The sequence below is a fragment of the Dicentrarchus labrax genome, unplaced genomic scaffold (genome assembly GCF_905237075.1).
Source record: "Dicentrarchus labrax unplaced genomic scaffold, dlabrax2021, whole genome shotgun sequence".
NCBI classification, from domain to species: domain Eukaryota; kingdom Metazoa; phylum Chordata; class Actinopteri; family Moronidae; genus Dicentrarchus; species Dicentrarchus labrax.
Genome location: NW_026136721.1, coordinates 19,934,406 through 19,949,351, shown reverse-complemented (window position 1 = coordinate 19,949,351; position 14,946 = coordinate 19,934,406). Strand labels below are relative to the sequence as shown.

The window sequence follows — 14,946 nt, the reverse complement described above, 5'->3', positions numbered from 1 at the left end:
TTATAGTCATAAGAAGCAGAAACATTATGGGTACAGCATGATACAGTGGAGCACAGAGACACAGACACAGACACTGCACAAAGAAAATATACTGTGGGAAAATTGACTGCAAAACATCAGCCAAATGACAAAGTGCAGGATTTCATCTTACAGCCAATACAAAGTATAAACCAGGAATACATAACATCAAATGACCTAAAAAATCAACTGGGAAGCACACTCATTATTATATTTCACCAAGAGCTTAGTATGAAGTACTTGGCAAAGTGGTTAATAGTATTATGGGGAGGTTGATTTATCCAGTCCACTCCACTTTATAGCAAGTTTCAGCTCATTGTTTAGCTATCCGGTCCACAACTTTACTGTTTTGGTTCACTGTCACCATGCTCATAGTGTCATAGTGTTTTTTGGCTGCAGCAGACCAGCTGTGAGGAGATAAGAAAAACCACCAGTACAGTACCTGCTCAGCACCAAACAGCAGACAGACACAGTTAGCAACTAGCTGGTGAGCAGATTAAAGCATTTAGTAGCTAAAGAGCCAGATATTACGGAAGCGCATTGCATTCACTGGATAAAAAAAATTGACACAAGATATGGTGTCAGTTTTTCTTTTATCCAGTAAATGCAATGCGCTTCCGTAAGATATATCCCACAGGAGTTGGTAGAGAAAAAAACAGAGAGCTAAGAGAGAGAGAGAATATTGGACTTACATTCATCATACATGGCTCTAAATGATGTACAGTGTACGATAGGTAGGGTTGCATTTAAGAGTAAACATGTATTGTTGTGTGTTTGTGGATGCAGTATCTTGAGGACAGGTTTACCTTTACCACTTTAGCTTACAATTTGAAAACTGAAATCAAACAAACAGCTCATCGTACCACTTATTTCAGATGACACAACTAAATATAAAGATACAACTGTATTCTGTTGCTGTATAACCCTGTGGGCTAAACACTATTCTTCTCTGTTGCATATAGTTTTACTCCGACTGTAGCACTAATTACCATTTAACTATTACTGTTCTGGGGCTGCCAAGGTTAGGCTTTCATCACATAACCGCCCTGGCTCCAATACTGCATTAAGAACAGACATGTATTACCACAAATACAGACATTCAGTCTGCTGCTTCTACTGACAGAAAAGCCTCCAAGGACATGGTTATTTATATTACTGACAGACATCAGACTAATCAAACAAGCCACTCCAGCTACTGACTATTTTTTTTATTGAGAGACCTGATACTTGGTCCAGTCAGTTACGAGTGGAGTAGTAGCAGGAAGATATGAAGTCAGGAGAAAAAGCCTTGATGAATCAGACTCCAGATGAAATGTAATCTGGAAAATGTGACATTTTTTTACCCAGCGGGGCTTGAATGTTAACGTATACTTACAGCCAAGACTGAAAAGTTGTCCCTTCCTGCTCACATAAGAAAATGTAATTTGGTTTTATTGGAGTTTAAGATAGCCTATTACACTCACTTTAATCTCTTTTCCACTAATGACACCGTTACACCAAACTGGTAAGTCTGTGCTGAAGAAATCACAGAGGCTGGCGAACTGAAGCCCGGCACCAAAGCACTGCTGTACTAAAAGAGTAATTAACTGCAGTTTAACAACACAAGCCAAAAACATGTTTGGTTTCTACATGAAATCCAAATGAATGTATGTATGAACAGCAGAATCAAAGCTTTTAGTTAAAACATTTGAGCAGTTAAACACAAACTAATCCATTATCATCAACAACCAATAGCACCCAAAACAACCAAGCTACAATGTAGGAATATATGGAAGAGCGAGCACACACTATTTTTATTTTTTATTGTATATTGCATCTATTCCTTCCTGTGTATCTACACAAAGATAAATCACTTACAAACATGGATACCAAACACAACCATATAGTAGACATACATCATATAATGTATTTTCAGTAACTGGTTAAAGTACATTTGTAGTGTAGTAAGTTTGTTTCTTGTGTGTTTGTAATAAAAAGATGCTTTGTTTTTGTTTCCACATCACCAACAAAGATCTGGAGGAAATCTGGCCTTGGCATTCTGCCTTAAGGACCCAGTTATTCAATAGTTCCCACATTATAAATAAAAACACACTAGTTCTATTTGGAGCCAGTAATATTGTCAGTCGATGGGCCATTATAGTTAATGTATGACAACCTATTATTAGACAGCATTATTGCTGAGATTTGCACCATTGTTTGGATGTTTTACTCACTACATTGTAACTTTAATCTGTAAACTCATCCTAAAGTAGACTGCATCAACATGCGTTTCACCATGAGATGAGATGAGATAACTTAGTCATTTATAACTAACTTGGTGATCAGAAGTGTGTTCTGTATCACCTATTACCATCAACAAAATACACTGAAGTTCATTAGAAGGTCACTATCACCATCTTTAGCTAACATGATTGACCAGAGATCACTGGGAACTGAACATGTCACCACTTTAAAGCTGTCCTGTGGAGTCTTTTTTTAACCTCTCGTAGCACTATGGAGCTGTTTCTCTTTTTCTGTTGTGTTTATCTGACAACATGCACGAGTAATGCACCTAGAAACATAGCAATGCACCAGAAAAAGCAGGGAAGAACAACACTGCCAGCTAGTAAACATGGATGTAAATAAAGCTGGATTTAAATACTCTTTAAAATCAGGTTTTCAAATATTTTATGATAATGGAAATGCATTCATTTCAGAGCTCAAGGATACACACAATGTATTTTGGTGAGTAACACTGAATGTAAACATAACTTGTCTGTTTACTGAGACAACTCCACAGGGCACCTTTATGTTTCTCTAAGACTGTATTTTTAGATTTGTTTTCAGTAATAGAGAGAAGAGGATGTGGCAGTGTGAGGATATGACTGAAATGAGTAGGTTGGACTGAATACTCAGACTTACTGTCAGGGTTGGGAGATTTTCGTCCAGGATGATTAGGCGAGGAGCAGCGGAAGGTGGTGACGATGGTGTTGTGGTGAGGGTTGGGGTGGTGTGGGTGGTGCACTGCCGGGTGGTGGCCGTTGTTTTCTGGGGGAGCTTTGGTGATGCTGATATCAGGTTTGCGGACATCTCCGGGACTAGGAGGCTCAAACTTGCGAGCGTGATTCTGCTCAGGGTTCCGGCTGGTGCCGTTGTTGTTATTGTTGCCCTCATTGCGACGTATCACTGGAGAATCAGTGGGCGTCTTGGCAAAAGTGACCTCCCTCTTGTGGCTCAGCTCAGGGGTCTTGGAGTGGCCCAGGACTTCAGGGCGTTTCAGGGCGCTGTTGGTCGCAAAGCGTGCGGAACCGGGGCTGGTGATGTTGTCCACCTGCTTGCTGGAAGTAGAGGAGATGTCGATGGAAAGCTCGGAACGGCGCGACACAGGCTCGGGGGTCCTGGAGCCTCCTCCACCCATGATGGAGCGGGGTTGGGTATAGTTGAGGTTGTTGTTGTTGGTGGCCTGGGCAGCAGTGCCCAGGTCACGGTAGTAGATGCTGGTGGGAGACATGGCGTTACGGTGAGGGGTGTTGGTTGTCCGACGGGAGCCGGGGGAAGAGTGAGTGTCAACATCCTCCACCTCAAAGGACCTCTTCAGAGCTGCATGCAAGCAGACAAACACAGTCATCAGTCATAGGATCATTTGACCTTTGATAATCAATGAGCAACTATTTTGGTAATTCATTTATCATGTCATCAATATTTAAAAGAGAAATACCAAACATACTCTGGTTCCAGTTTGCCTAGTGGTATGATTTTTAGCAAAAGAATAAGATAATATAAATAAAATAATAATAAGAGAAATATATATAATTGTAAATTATTCTTTAAATTATTATTAAATATAACTGAATATCTTTGGGTTTTGGACAGATTTCATTTTTGACTTTTTACAATTTTTCTGACATTTTATTTTAAAAGCCATGAATTGATTAATCAAAAACAAAATCACTAAATCAAATTATGAAAAAAAAATTCTTAATGGTTGCTGTGACGAAACATAGCTGCAACTTAAAAAAGTAGTAGGACGACTAGGTAAAACAGGTTGTGGAAGACATATTAAAATACTTTACAGAAGTAAAAGTACCAATACAACAATGTTCAAAGTAGTAAATAGTAAATAAATGTCCTTCGTGCAAAATCCTACATAGGCAAAAGAACAGAAGAATCATTGTCAAATCTATTTATGTAAACTCTTAATCTAAAAAGTAACTACAGCTGTCACATAAATGTAGTAGAGTGAAAATTTCCAACTAACAAAGTAGTATAATATGGAAACACTAAAGTGAATAAGTACAAGTAGGCCTACCTCTAAATTGTACTTACTTTCCACCAGTAAAAAGTGAACACAATATATTGAAAGCACATTGTTGTTTCTGTCATTTAACTGAAACAAACTCATCTTTCCCTTATAAACCATTTATGGGTCAAGATCGCTGTTTATAGGAAGTAGGAACAATATCATAAAATATTCATCAAAAAGGTCATACCAATTAACTGAACAGTTAACAACATGATTTTTTTTTTTGTTTAAAAAAATAAAACACATTATGAGCACTATCCAAGCAGTAAAGCGCCTGAGGTTTGAGGGTGGGGTAGCTGTAGAAGCAATTTTGGTGGCAACACAAAGGAAACAGCATGCACAAGCAATTAAGCCGTACCTATCTAAATTCATTACATCCCTCATCACCAGCAGCAGGTTTTTCACTATACTGTGTAACATGTTGAAGCTGATTTGTGCGTTCTTTTGTCCGTTCTTGGATGCTATGTGTGTGGTACACTTGAAAATAAAATTCTAGGGTTTTACACAGAGCCATTTGAAGCATTTCACGACATGTTATAATGTACGCAATCAGCCAAGCATTGTTCACTGCCAAGTACTTAGGCAAAAAAGTCCCAAGTCTCCCTGTTCATGAGCAACATGAGCACAGAGATGGAGGCACAGCTTTCCCCTCGGTTAGTTTGTGACGTGAGGAAATAGCTACACTGTCCAAGATGAAGATACTGAGGGATGAAATCACCCCCTGGGAAGAGTGCACTGGCTCGAAGTCAACTTAAATTTGACTCCCATCGTGGATTTGCTGTGCCAAGCCAAAGGCCAGGAGCTGGTATCATAATGACACACTAGTTAGACCAGTCCGCTCACGCACCCCCTGAAGAACATCTCCTGTTTCCTACAATCCAAAAGGCAGTGCTGATTATTTGATCTCTTTGTGGCTTGTGGTGTTTCTGCGTGTGCACGTGTCTTTATGTAACTATAGTTTTGTTCAAAGTGCTTGTAAAAACAAGCAAGTATGTGTTACGGGAATGTATACATGTTTATTTTTAAGCGACTACACCCACAAGGGAGGGGACCATGCCCCAGCCCCATTGCACTCTGTGTAAAGCTGAAACTCTGTTAGGGGATGCGGAGCTCAACACAATCACATCAAAGTCTTCTCCCCACACACATCAGCCGGCACCACTAATCTAATTTACTGCTATAAGCTGTTTCATTCCAACATGGTTGACATTTGATACAATTTACCCCCTGACAAAAATTCAGGCCAGAGCCAAAGTGTTATTCTTTTCGGCTTAGTCGAACACACCAAGGATGTTCTTGTACACCATGGGAATAAATGGATCTGCACTCACTTCTGGGAGTGTGTTACAAATCTCCATAACTCCCCGTACACCCTTTAAAGCACAGGTACCATTCATCTGTGGCATTTTTGCAATATGGAAGAGTGGTTTTTATAAGTGTTGCTTAGGCTGTTTAGCTTTAGCCACTCCAGATATTTGTACAGTACCTACATTATGTGGGGAATGCATGCAATGTCCCTTAATGAGCACAAGAACACAAGAAAACAAGCCACTCATACCCACTTTCACAGTCATTTTCTCACATTCCCATCATGTATTTTCTCTGCTAAAGTTCTGATGAGAGCAGAGTTCATTATCCAGTAAAGCCCCATAAAAGCTTTAAAAGCCATCCTTTGATAGATACACACATAAAAAACTATACACAATAAAGTAAGTGGTGTCCAAACCCATATTGCCAGCGGACTGTGTCCTTCTTACCCCTGCTTTCCTCTGTCTTGTGTTTTATAACTGCTGAGAGTGAGTCCAAGGCTGTGGCCACTTTCAACTCCAAAATGAATTGGTCTGCCAAAATCGGTCTGCAGATTTCATAAGGAAGGCGATGCACGCTTTTAAGACTGTATTGTGTAGAGAGCGAGGCACTCATTTTAACCTCCTCTGGGAGCCCCAACACTTTAGGAAACCGTGCACACTCTAACATCTCTTGACACTTGCTGTAGACTTTTGTTACATTTTGGAAGAGATGTTAATGTGAGAAATAAAAAGTGAACATGGGAGGAATATCTGGGTTCATATTCACAAGTTTTGTCAATATAAGAGAGATGAACCGAGACGTTGTTTTGCCAGTGACCTGTCAAGTGATCTTAAGATTAGTATTTCTGTTCCTGGCTGCTTTGTGATTATATATGCCCTCGAGCACGGGACTACAGCAGAGGACTTGAGTGCTTTCCTCTCGAGCCATTTGTTTGTATTTAGAGACTGTGCAGCCGAGTGAACATAATTTAAGAGCAGAAGTGAATTTGAATCTTTCTATGCTTTAATGTTGTCAGGGAATATGAAGAATGGAAAAAAGCCATTTGGGGAATCACTCCGATAAACTTCATGTTTTTAAGGATCACGCTGACGCAAAAAAGGGAAGTAGGTCTTTTACTTCCATCCAGGATATTCTTTGCATGAATATCATAAGTACAGGATAGGATCACAGAGCATTAAAAAGAGTGTGCACGAGTGTGGGACAGATGGATGAAGGAGTATCGTTCCCAGTGAAACAGCATTCCCAGACTATGAGCTGGAAAACGAGAGGTCCAGTCTACCTCAGAGGAACCTCATTAACAGCAGCCAGGAGCCTCATCTCCCCACGTCCCTCCACTACCTATCACTGCCCAGTGTTCAGTATCTCACGGTTTTCTCATGTGGGAAGATAATGCAGCACAGATAATATAGCACAGGCTTATTGGAGCAACAAAAACAAAGATGGAGGCAGCTGCATCCTTACTTTTGCTTCATGGTCATTTGTCCTAATACACCCCAGGTGTTAGCTAAGCTGCCTCTTAATCATCAGTGTCATCACTTTTTTTCTCAAGGACATCCCAACCAATGAACACAAACATTTAGTATCATCTCAGCCCAGATGCACTGGTAGGAGATAGTAGAGAGTTAGACAGAAGGGAAAGGAGGAAAATAAGATCTAGAGGAAAAGACGTTGCAGGGTGAGAGGGTGAAGGTGAGGTCAAAAGGTCAGGACAAAGTTGCACACTGTGCAGTGGGGACTGACAGCAGTCAACAAAGATTAGGTATGCTACCGTCCCACTTCTGTTGCATGAATTTTGTTACAATGTATCCATGGTGGAATGTAACTAAGTACATTCACTCAAGTACTGTAATTAAGTGCAAATCTGTTGTTTAAAATGTACATTTATATGTTGAAAAAAGAACTTGCATTAGTTAAAATATGCATTGCCACAAAGTTGAGACAGGGTTGTTTTTATGAACATATACAGTTCTCACTATACAGCAACACTACAAACATGATCTTATAGAAGATGATGCTTTGCTGTAGATTAAACTACCGAACACATAGCTCAACCTTAAACATATACAGCATAAAATGAAACATCATATATAATAGTTCAACACTGTGAGGGACCCTAATGAGTACTTCACTTCACTACCCTACTTTTGACACATTTGATATAAGTACATTTAACTGATAATACATACTTTTATTTAAGTAAGGTTTTGAATGCAAGACTTTTACATGTAGTGGAGTACTTCCACCGTAATACTTTAAGGATCTGATCCTGAATACCTCTTTTACCACAGTCAAATATTCTTGACCTAATACACCATACATCTCTATAGTATGACAATATCTTAGGAATGATTCTTCAGAATATATGACGTTTTTGAGAGGGAAAAGCTTAAGGAATCTTGATGAGATGTACATAAACATATATTTTAGTCAAATATCTGGGAGTCAGATCAGCTAATTAAAACCAGGAGAGTGCAAATTTATTTATATTACATCAGTAAAATCTAAAATAAAGGCCAGGAAACCTTGTCAACTTAACATAATCTACATTACACATTACACAACAACATAACCATGTCATACTCTCTTCTGCTCTGAGTTACTGTGTATATAACAGAAACACTGCTTTATTGATTAATTAATTCTAATGATTGAGGTTAAGCTGCTGATAATGAATCTCTACGCGCATCACAATAAAAGCCTCCCAGAAAGGGGGAAGAACCCCTGAACTGCTGGAAGGCTTTTAATCTGAAACAGATGTATTAAGTGTTGACTTTGCATTAACAGGAAACAGCGGCAACACTAAATGTAACACATGTACCACAGCAAACAAGAGAAGGCCAAAAAAGAACATTAAAAAGAGGCAAAATTTATAGCAATAAAGGTCTTTCTCAAATAAATGTCTAATTCCTTCTTTTGTTTATGTAAAGGTACAGATCATGTATTGTGATCTTGCCTGCTCTACTTTGCATTGTGTCTGTAAAAACAAATAAGCTCACAGGAACAATATCATTAATTTGTAACTGTTTAAAGGAGAATTATACACATAAAAATGCAGTTATGCAGTAAAGTAGAAACAAAAAACCCGCTACAGAAACATTTTAATTAATAAAGGATGTACTGTACTTTACACAGCCTTGAACGTCTTGTAATTCTGGCCTCAGGCAATAAGTCAAGTGATCAAGACAGTTACTCTCTATCAAACACTGGTTATGCAAAACCATTTTATGCACAGTGGAGTTTAACTGACGTCAGTAGCCACAGAATACAAGTCCATGTGGTCAAACCAGGAAAAACCTATCTGACAAGACAAGGCCAAACAACGAACGATTGAATTTCACACTACAGTATTTTGCTTGGTCAGACAAAACCTTAATGCTATACTGTCAAACACACACTTTCTCTTACTGCCCACTGATGGCATTGGGTTTACTGACACTGACCAGCAGCAGTGCAGCTCACTGTGTCAGATTTACTATGTGGTTCCCTCCTGGTCTGGCCGACACCCTGTGTACAGCACAAAGCAATTCTGGAAGTGTTCGAATTGTTCGCTAAAGAGGGAAAACGTGTGAAAATTAGTTCAGGTCTTTGCAATCTTACTTTTGTAAAAGTAAACTTTTTGTTTTTAAAAGGAGGATCTGATTCCTAATCAGAACCAAGAGGCAATTTCATCCTTGACTGAAGATTTTAGAGTGCAGACACACACAGAAAAGCACACACTCAGTCATTCGGGCAGCTGTTCAATAGATGGCCTGGTGCTGAGCTTCAGGCTATTTAGGCTTCAACCTTTGACAGGTTAAGCCTTGTTCTGTTCCTATGATCAAGCAGTGGTTCACTGTCCACTTCATGAACAGATTGATTTACATCAGTGACCAGTGACGGTGTAAAGACAGAGGCTACATTCCACTTAACACCTGTTAACACACAGAGTCTGGAAGTTTTGTGGGGGAGAGAAAATGGTTGGCAAAATGAACTGATGCAGAAAAGATGTGATTAATTAGAGCTCAGTGACCTCAAAGCAGAAATTGAAAGATACAGACCAAGCATTTTTACTGTATGAATCATACACATAAAAAACATGTTTCAGCAAAAAAAAATTTTTTAAAAATTAAGAAGACATGATACAGAATCTGCCAGTAAATTAGTGGGTAGAGAACATGATGGTGCTGAGCTGTCAGATCTTCAACCTCTGGATGCAGATAGAGTGTGTGTGTGTGTGTGTGTGTGTGTGTGTGTGTGTGTGTGTGTGTGTGTGTACATTTATGTGTGATGATGGTAGAAGGAGTAGAGCTACAGTAAATTAAATTTTTATATAACTGGCCTAACAGTCCACCAAGCACTGCCTTACACACTGTTGCCACCCATGGTGTAATATACTTCTTAGAGTGAACAGGACCACTGAGAACCGTTAAGAAAGTGTTGTATTTACAGACATGACCCACTCGAACCAACTTAATAACACACTGGCCTCTCTGCCAGGTTCAGAAATTGTACCACACACATGCACTCCCTACATTTCAATGTTCATTTCCTCTCTGTATCCACATGCCACACCAGAGCAACAACATGGCACCTTTAAACAGATAATCAATACAAATACGGGCTTATTCTGGGCTTATTCTCTTGTGACTCATACATTTAGATTCAGCGGATACATTTTCTACCTTTTAGAAGATCATAATATTGTTTCAGTGTGTAGTTGTTATGGAGGTTTCTATTGTCCATCTTCCATAAAAGTCCTACACAAGAGTCCATCCAAGAGGCATTATAACATCTTTAGTGCGCTCACCAATTACATTGCATTTCCCTCTCTGTGCCCGTTTCCTCCTCAGTGTGAGATACAGCGCAGTGCAATGTACTGGAAAACATAATGATCTGGGATAAAATGGGGAATTACTCAGTCAAGTGTTTGCCATGCACCTCTCTACAGCTGTTTTTGTCCTTGATGGAAAGACTATATAATGGTTCATACTGACCTGTATAATATAATGGTGGGGTAGATTATATTGGTCACTATTGGGTACTGGATACAGCAAGTGCTTTCTGTGTGTAAATACTGAAGTTGGTACAGAAATTGACAATACATTATAAAAGTACAGGGAGCAACTTGGTTGTAACTCTAACTTCCTTTGGAGGTTAATCACTGCCATTTCCATTTATAAACTTTTTATGTCACTCTGAATAAACTGGTTAACACAGACTTCCTATTAAACTGTAATTTGCACAAAATAGTCTATAGTCTAGTATATGAGAATGCTTGACTGACTGAGTGCTACTATTAGCACTGTATATGATCTAATGTTATAGATATATTCTTTAAATAAAAAATGAAGCCCATGTCATGTTTTCTGTTTACAAAAAGCACCAATAAATGCTTGAAACAAACTATATAACTATATAAACTATTCATATGAAGTGTTGTCCAACTGAAGTGTTTATAGCTGCCCCAAACTGCCACATTCAAAAGTCGTGCTAAACCACCATAGAAAAAGGTGAGATGCGATCATTGTTCAGACGAGAATAAGAGCACAAACCTTTCAACAGTTTTTCACGGTGTTGCATATTTGTAAACAGAGCATGATAGGCGTAATTGTGTGGAGTGAAGAGAGTTGGAGAGACAAGTCCATATCTCTATTTGGGAATAGTCAGCCATGTAAAATAATTTTAGTATAAGATCAATCAGGTTTTCTAATGATGTAAACGAAGTGAAAGCAGACTATAAAAAGAGTTCTATGTTCTGTTTTAATAATTTGCTCGTAACCTGAAGAATAGTGAAGCTATTGAAACTGTGATAAAAATTGTTAATCTGATTACCTTTTTCTGATTATCATAATCAAATTAAAGAATACTGTCACAAATTCAGAGATGACAGCAACAGACAAGTTCGGTGAATAGGCAAACATTCAACTACATTCAAATACATTAATATGTGTAAACCAGGTTATTGGACAGAAGTTGTGCTACCTGAACTATTCAAACACTGCTAGGAATATGGGTCTAAATGTACAGTAATAGGGATAGGGATGTTGAGGAGTTATACTTTTCCCTGCAACATCTGACAGTGAGCATCAGGCCAAAGACCAGCTGGAAGGACCCAGTCTGACCGGAGGAGGAACAGGAAAGAAGTGTGGAAGGAAGAGGAGGACAAAGGGAATTAATGCCAGCTCCATACTGGCTTAGCAAACAATGGAGAGACACAGTTGTGGATGTTGTATGAGGGGTTAGACAGATGTTAGCTCTTAGTGCTGAGGTTTCCACTGTCTCCCTCTTAGTGCTTTCAGATGACGGCTTTCCGGTTCTGGTGTCAGTGCTGTGTTTGTTTCTATTATTGATGTAACTTGGGTATAATCAATAACACATCATAGGCTACAGGGACTTGGCTAACATATGCCCACCACCCTGTTTTTAACAAGTAACAAGCTGACACACACGTACAGTACACACAGTCATTAAACATGCTGTATAATGTACTATTCAGGCCCAGTGGAAATATATTGTTCAATATCAATACTATTTCCAAACTGCATACTTCTGACAGATATTGTTGCTTGTCATAAACTGTCAACATAAACATTATATATGGGAAAGAAAACCAGAAAAACTAAATTACAAACCTTCAAAATCAGAAATAATTCCCTCCAAGTGTGGATTGACTCCAGAATCAGACATTTTTACAGGCAACTTCTTTTTCTTTCTTACTCTCAAGTAGCTCCCAGTTAACTCTGAACAAATTCCAAAATAGGGTCAATGAGAAAAGTCCAAGCTCACAACTCGAAAGGAGCAACTTATTTTCTCTGACTTCCCACTAACTTCTCTATATCATTGCATTCAGACGTCAGAGAGAGCAAAAAGGCAAGCCTCCTCCCTTCTCCTCCCCTCCCAGCAACACACTCCCCCTTCTACCTCATGTCCTGTGTGAGTGTGTCTCCCCTGCCCCCCATAAACTCCTAGACGCATACGCAAGCTTTCATGTAGACAATAGCCCCTGTCATTCCCTGAGACCCCTTTTTTTCAACCAAAGTGGCTCTCAGGTCTGATTTCCTCATTTAGCCACTAAGCAGCTCTGACAGTGAAAGTGGAGGACACATCACATAGTCACTTTAACCAAGTTAACCTGCAATCAGATAAGATTCTTTGGTACAACTGTGGCTCTTCAAATGGCCCTCAGAATGGCACTCTGTCACAGCTACAGAGAGGGACAATTTAAGTGAGAGTCTGAGGCTTCAGTTTTGAGTAAACAACCGCTAGAAACTGGCTGGCATGTTAATTAAAGTGCAGTCACTTCTGTAGAAGCTGCTTTCCTGTGACAGCAAAACCTGAAAGGCTTCCTGGAGAAAGTTGACATTAGGGATATACGACGGCGCCTCTGGGCACTCAGAGGGTGATTCGTGTACCAACCCGCCCTCTGTGACACTGTATTACCAGGAAGAATTTGGGAATTTGAGCTTGTTGGACACATTTGACCAGGTAATCCAGCACTGCTGCACTTCTTTTGGGAGGGACACCGACGACAAGCCATCTTTTGATGTGCTGGGTATGGTTACATTTCTCGTCCTTGAAGCCGCCGTGGCCAATTTAGAGACTGTTCTTTGGCGGCGACAGAAAAACGTTGTTGAAAAGATGTTGATAAAATAATCTAAAGTGATGAAATATCAAAGTTGGCCTTGCATTTACTTAACCACATCCACTGTGTCCCTGTGGGATATGCTGCAGTATCTCTTATCCATGAATGTTCCACAGAAACAAGCAAACAGTGATGCTATCGCTGTAAGTACTGATTGGTCATGAGTGAGCAGCTTTTCACAGCTTCCTGTCCGGAGCCAGACGTGACTGCAAATGAGATTTGTGATGAATTGTCCCTGATTCTAGGTCAGTTGTACAATTTCCACAGTAATGGTTAAGATCATTATAGTGAATGTAGAAGCTGGTCCACAATCAGCGCTCAAAGGAAACCTAAAAACACATCAGATATCACAAATCACATGAAGTGTTTCACTTTTGGTCAAGGTAAAAAGATACAGCACCTGTTTGTGGTAATTTTATAGCAAATAAGTATTAAGGGAAATCCCATTTGAATGAAAAGGTCCATTCTAAGGAGCACTAATAAGATGCCAAGGCCACCCAGTGGCCCCTAACCCTAACACCTGAGAGGTCGACGGTAACACAGAATAACACTGTGTGTTTATGGCGCAGTCTGGTTATTTCATATAGCTCCTGCGAATGTGTCTCTGGACAAAGAACAGAGTATGGCACACACCATGGTGTGTAAACTGAGTATTTGCATTTATTGTATCCTAAATCCATCAATCCTGGAACCTTACTGGGTAGAGTATCAGCTCCCCTGAGATGCTTCTTGTCATATGTTGTGCAATAAAGCTTTGAGTCCATCTTGTAACAGTGCACATAATATGCATCATACATCCTGACAGCTGTGTGAGCATTTATATCGTTTGTTGCTTTGTGCATGCATGTTTAATAAATAAATGTATTTGTATGTACATTAAAATAGGTTTACTTTCATAGACTGTACATACATGGTAGACCTATCTACTGTGTGTGTGTGTGTGTGTGTGTGTGTGTGTGTGTGTATATATATATATATATATATATATATATATACTGTACTATACATAACAAAGTGTGTGGCCCCTCAGTGCCCATACAGGCCCAAGAGGGCTGCACTGTAAACCCTATGCCACAAATCTCTGTAGTACTCAATTAAACCAAAACACACGGTGTGTGAAATACACACCTCCCCCAGCCAATGTGTATTTGTCTAAACATGGAGCGACAGAATGAGGGAAAGCTCCAAAACAACATCTGGAGAAGAGTGTGTATGTGCGTGTGTGTGTTTGCACTGTGAGTAACATTATGTGAATATGTGCCTGTGCATGTGCTTGTGTGGTTACTTGACTGTGGACGTGGGTGCGTTTGTGTGTGTCTCGGTCCCCCTGAAATAGCACTGTAAACACAGAGGCCTTTGCACATTGTAAGATAAATCTGCTTGACTAAAGCCATTCAGCATACTGTATCTCTGTGGGGCTGACGCATTTGTGCTTGTTTTGTACCTTGTTAATAACAACAATCTCGGGTGTGAATGTGTGTAATCTCCTCACAAACACACACACTGCTGTTTTCATCAGCAAGGTTGTCAGATTTCATGATTCATGATGAGTTCATCTTTTTGGAATGTAGCTTATTAAGACATTGCATCCAGTTCCACTTTAATAGTTGTACATATCCCTAACATGCAAAACATTATCTGTGGCCATTGGAAGAAAACAATATGAGAAAACAAGAGGTGTTCATTTAATATTTAATTAACATACACAAGTAAG

General features: G+C 39.5%; 1 protein-coding gene across 3 annotated transcripts in view; it reads right to left on the bottom strand.

The window, feature by feature from the left end:
* Window positions 1–14,946, bottom strand: part of LOC127354340 (septin-9) — a 74,883-nt gene that overhangs the window by 41,771 nt on the left and 18,166 nt on the right. For 2 of the 3 annotated variants that reach the window (XM_051384213.1, XM_051384212.1), the window contains exon 2: window positions 2,920–3,597. In XM_051384213.1, the coding sequence (XP_051240173.1) occupies window positions 2,920–3,597 (678 nt within the window). Of the gene's footprint in view, window positions 1–2,919; window positions 3,598–12,222; window positions 12,374–14,946 lie in introns of those variants that run through there. The other variant, XM_051384211.1, reaches the window with a different exon arrangement.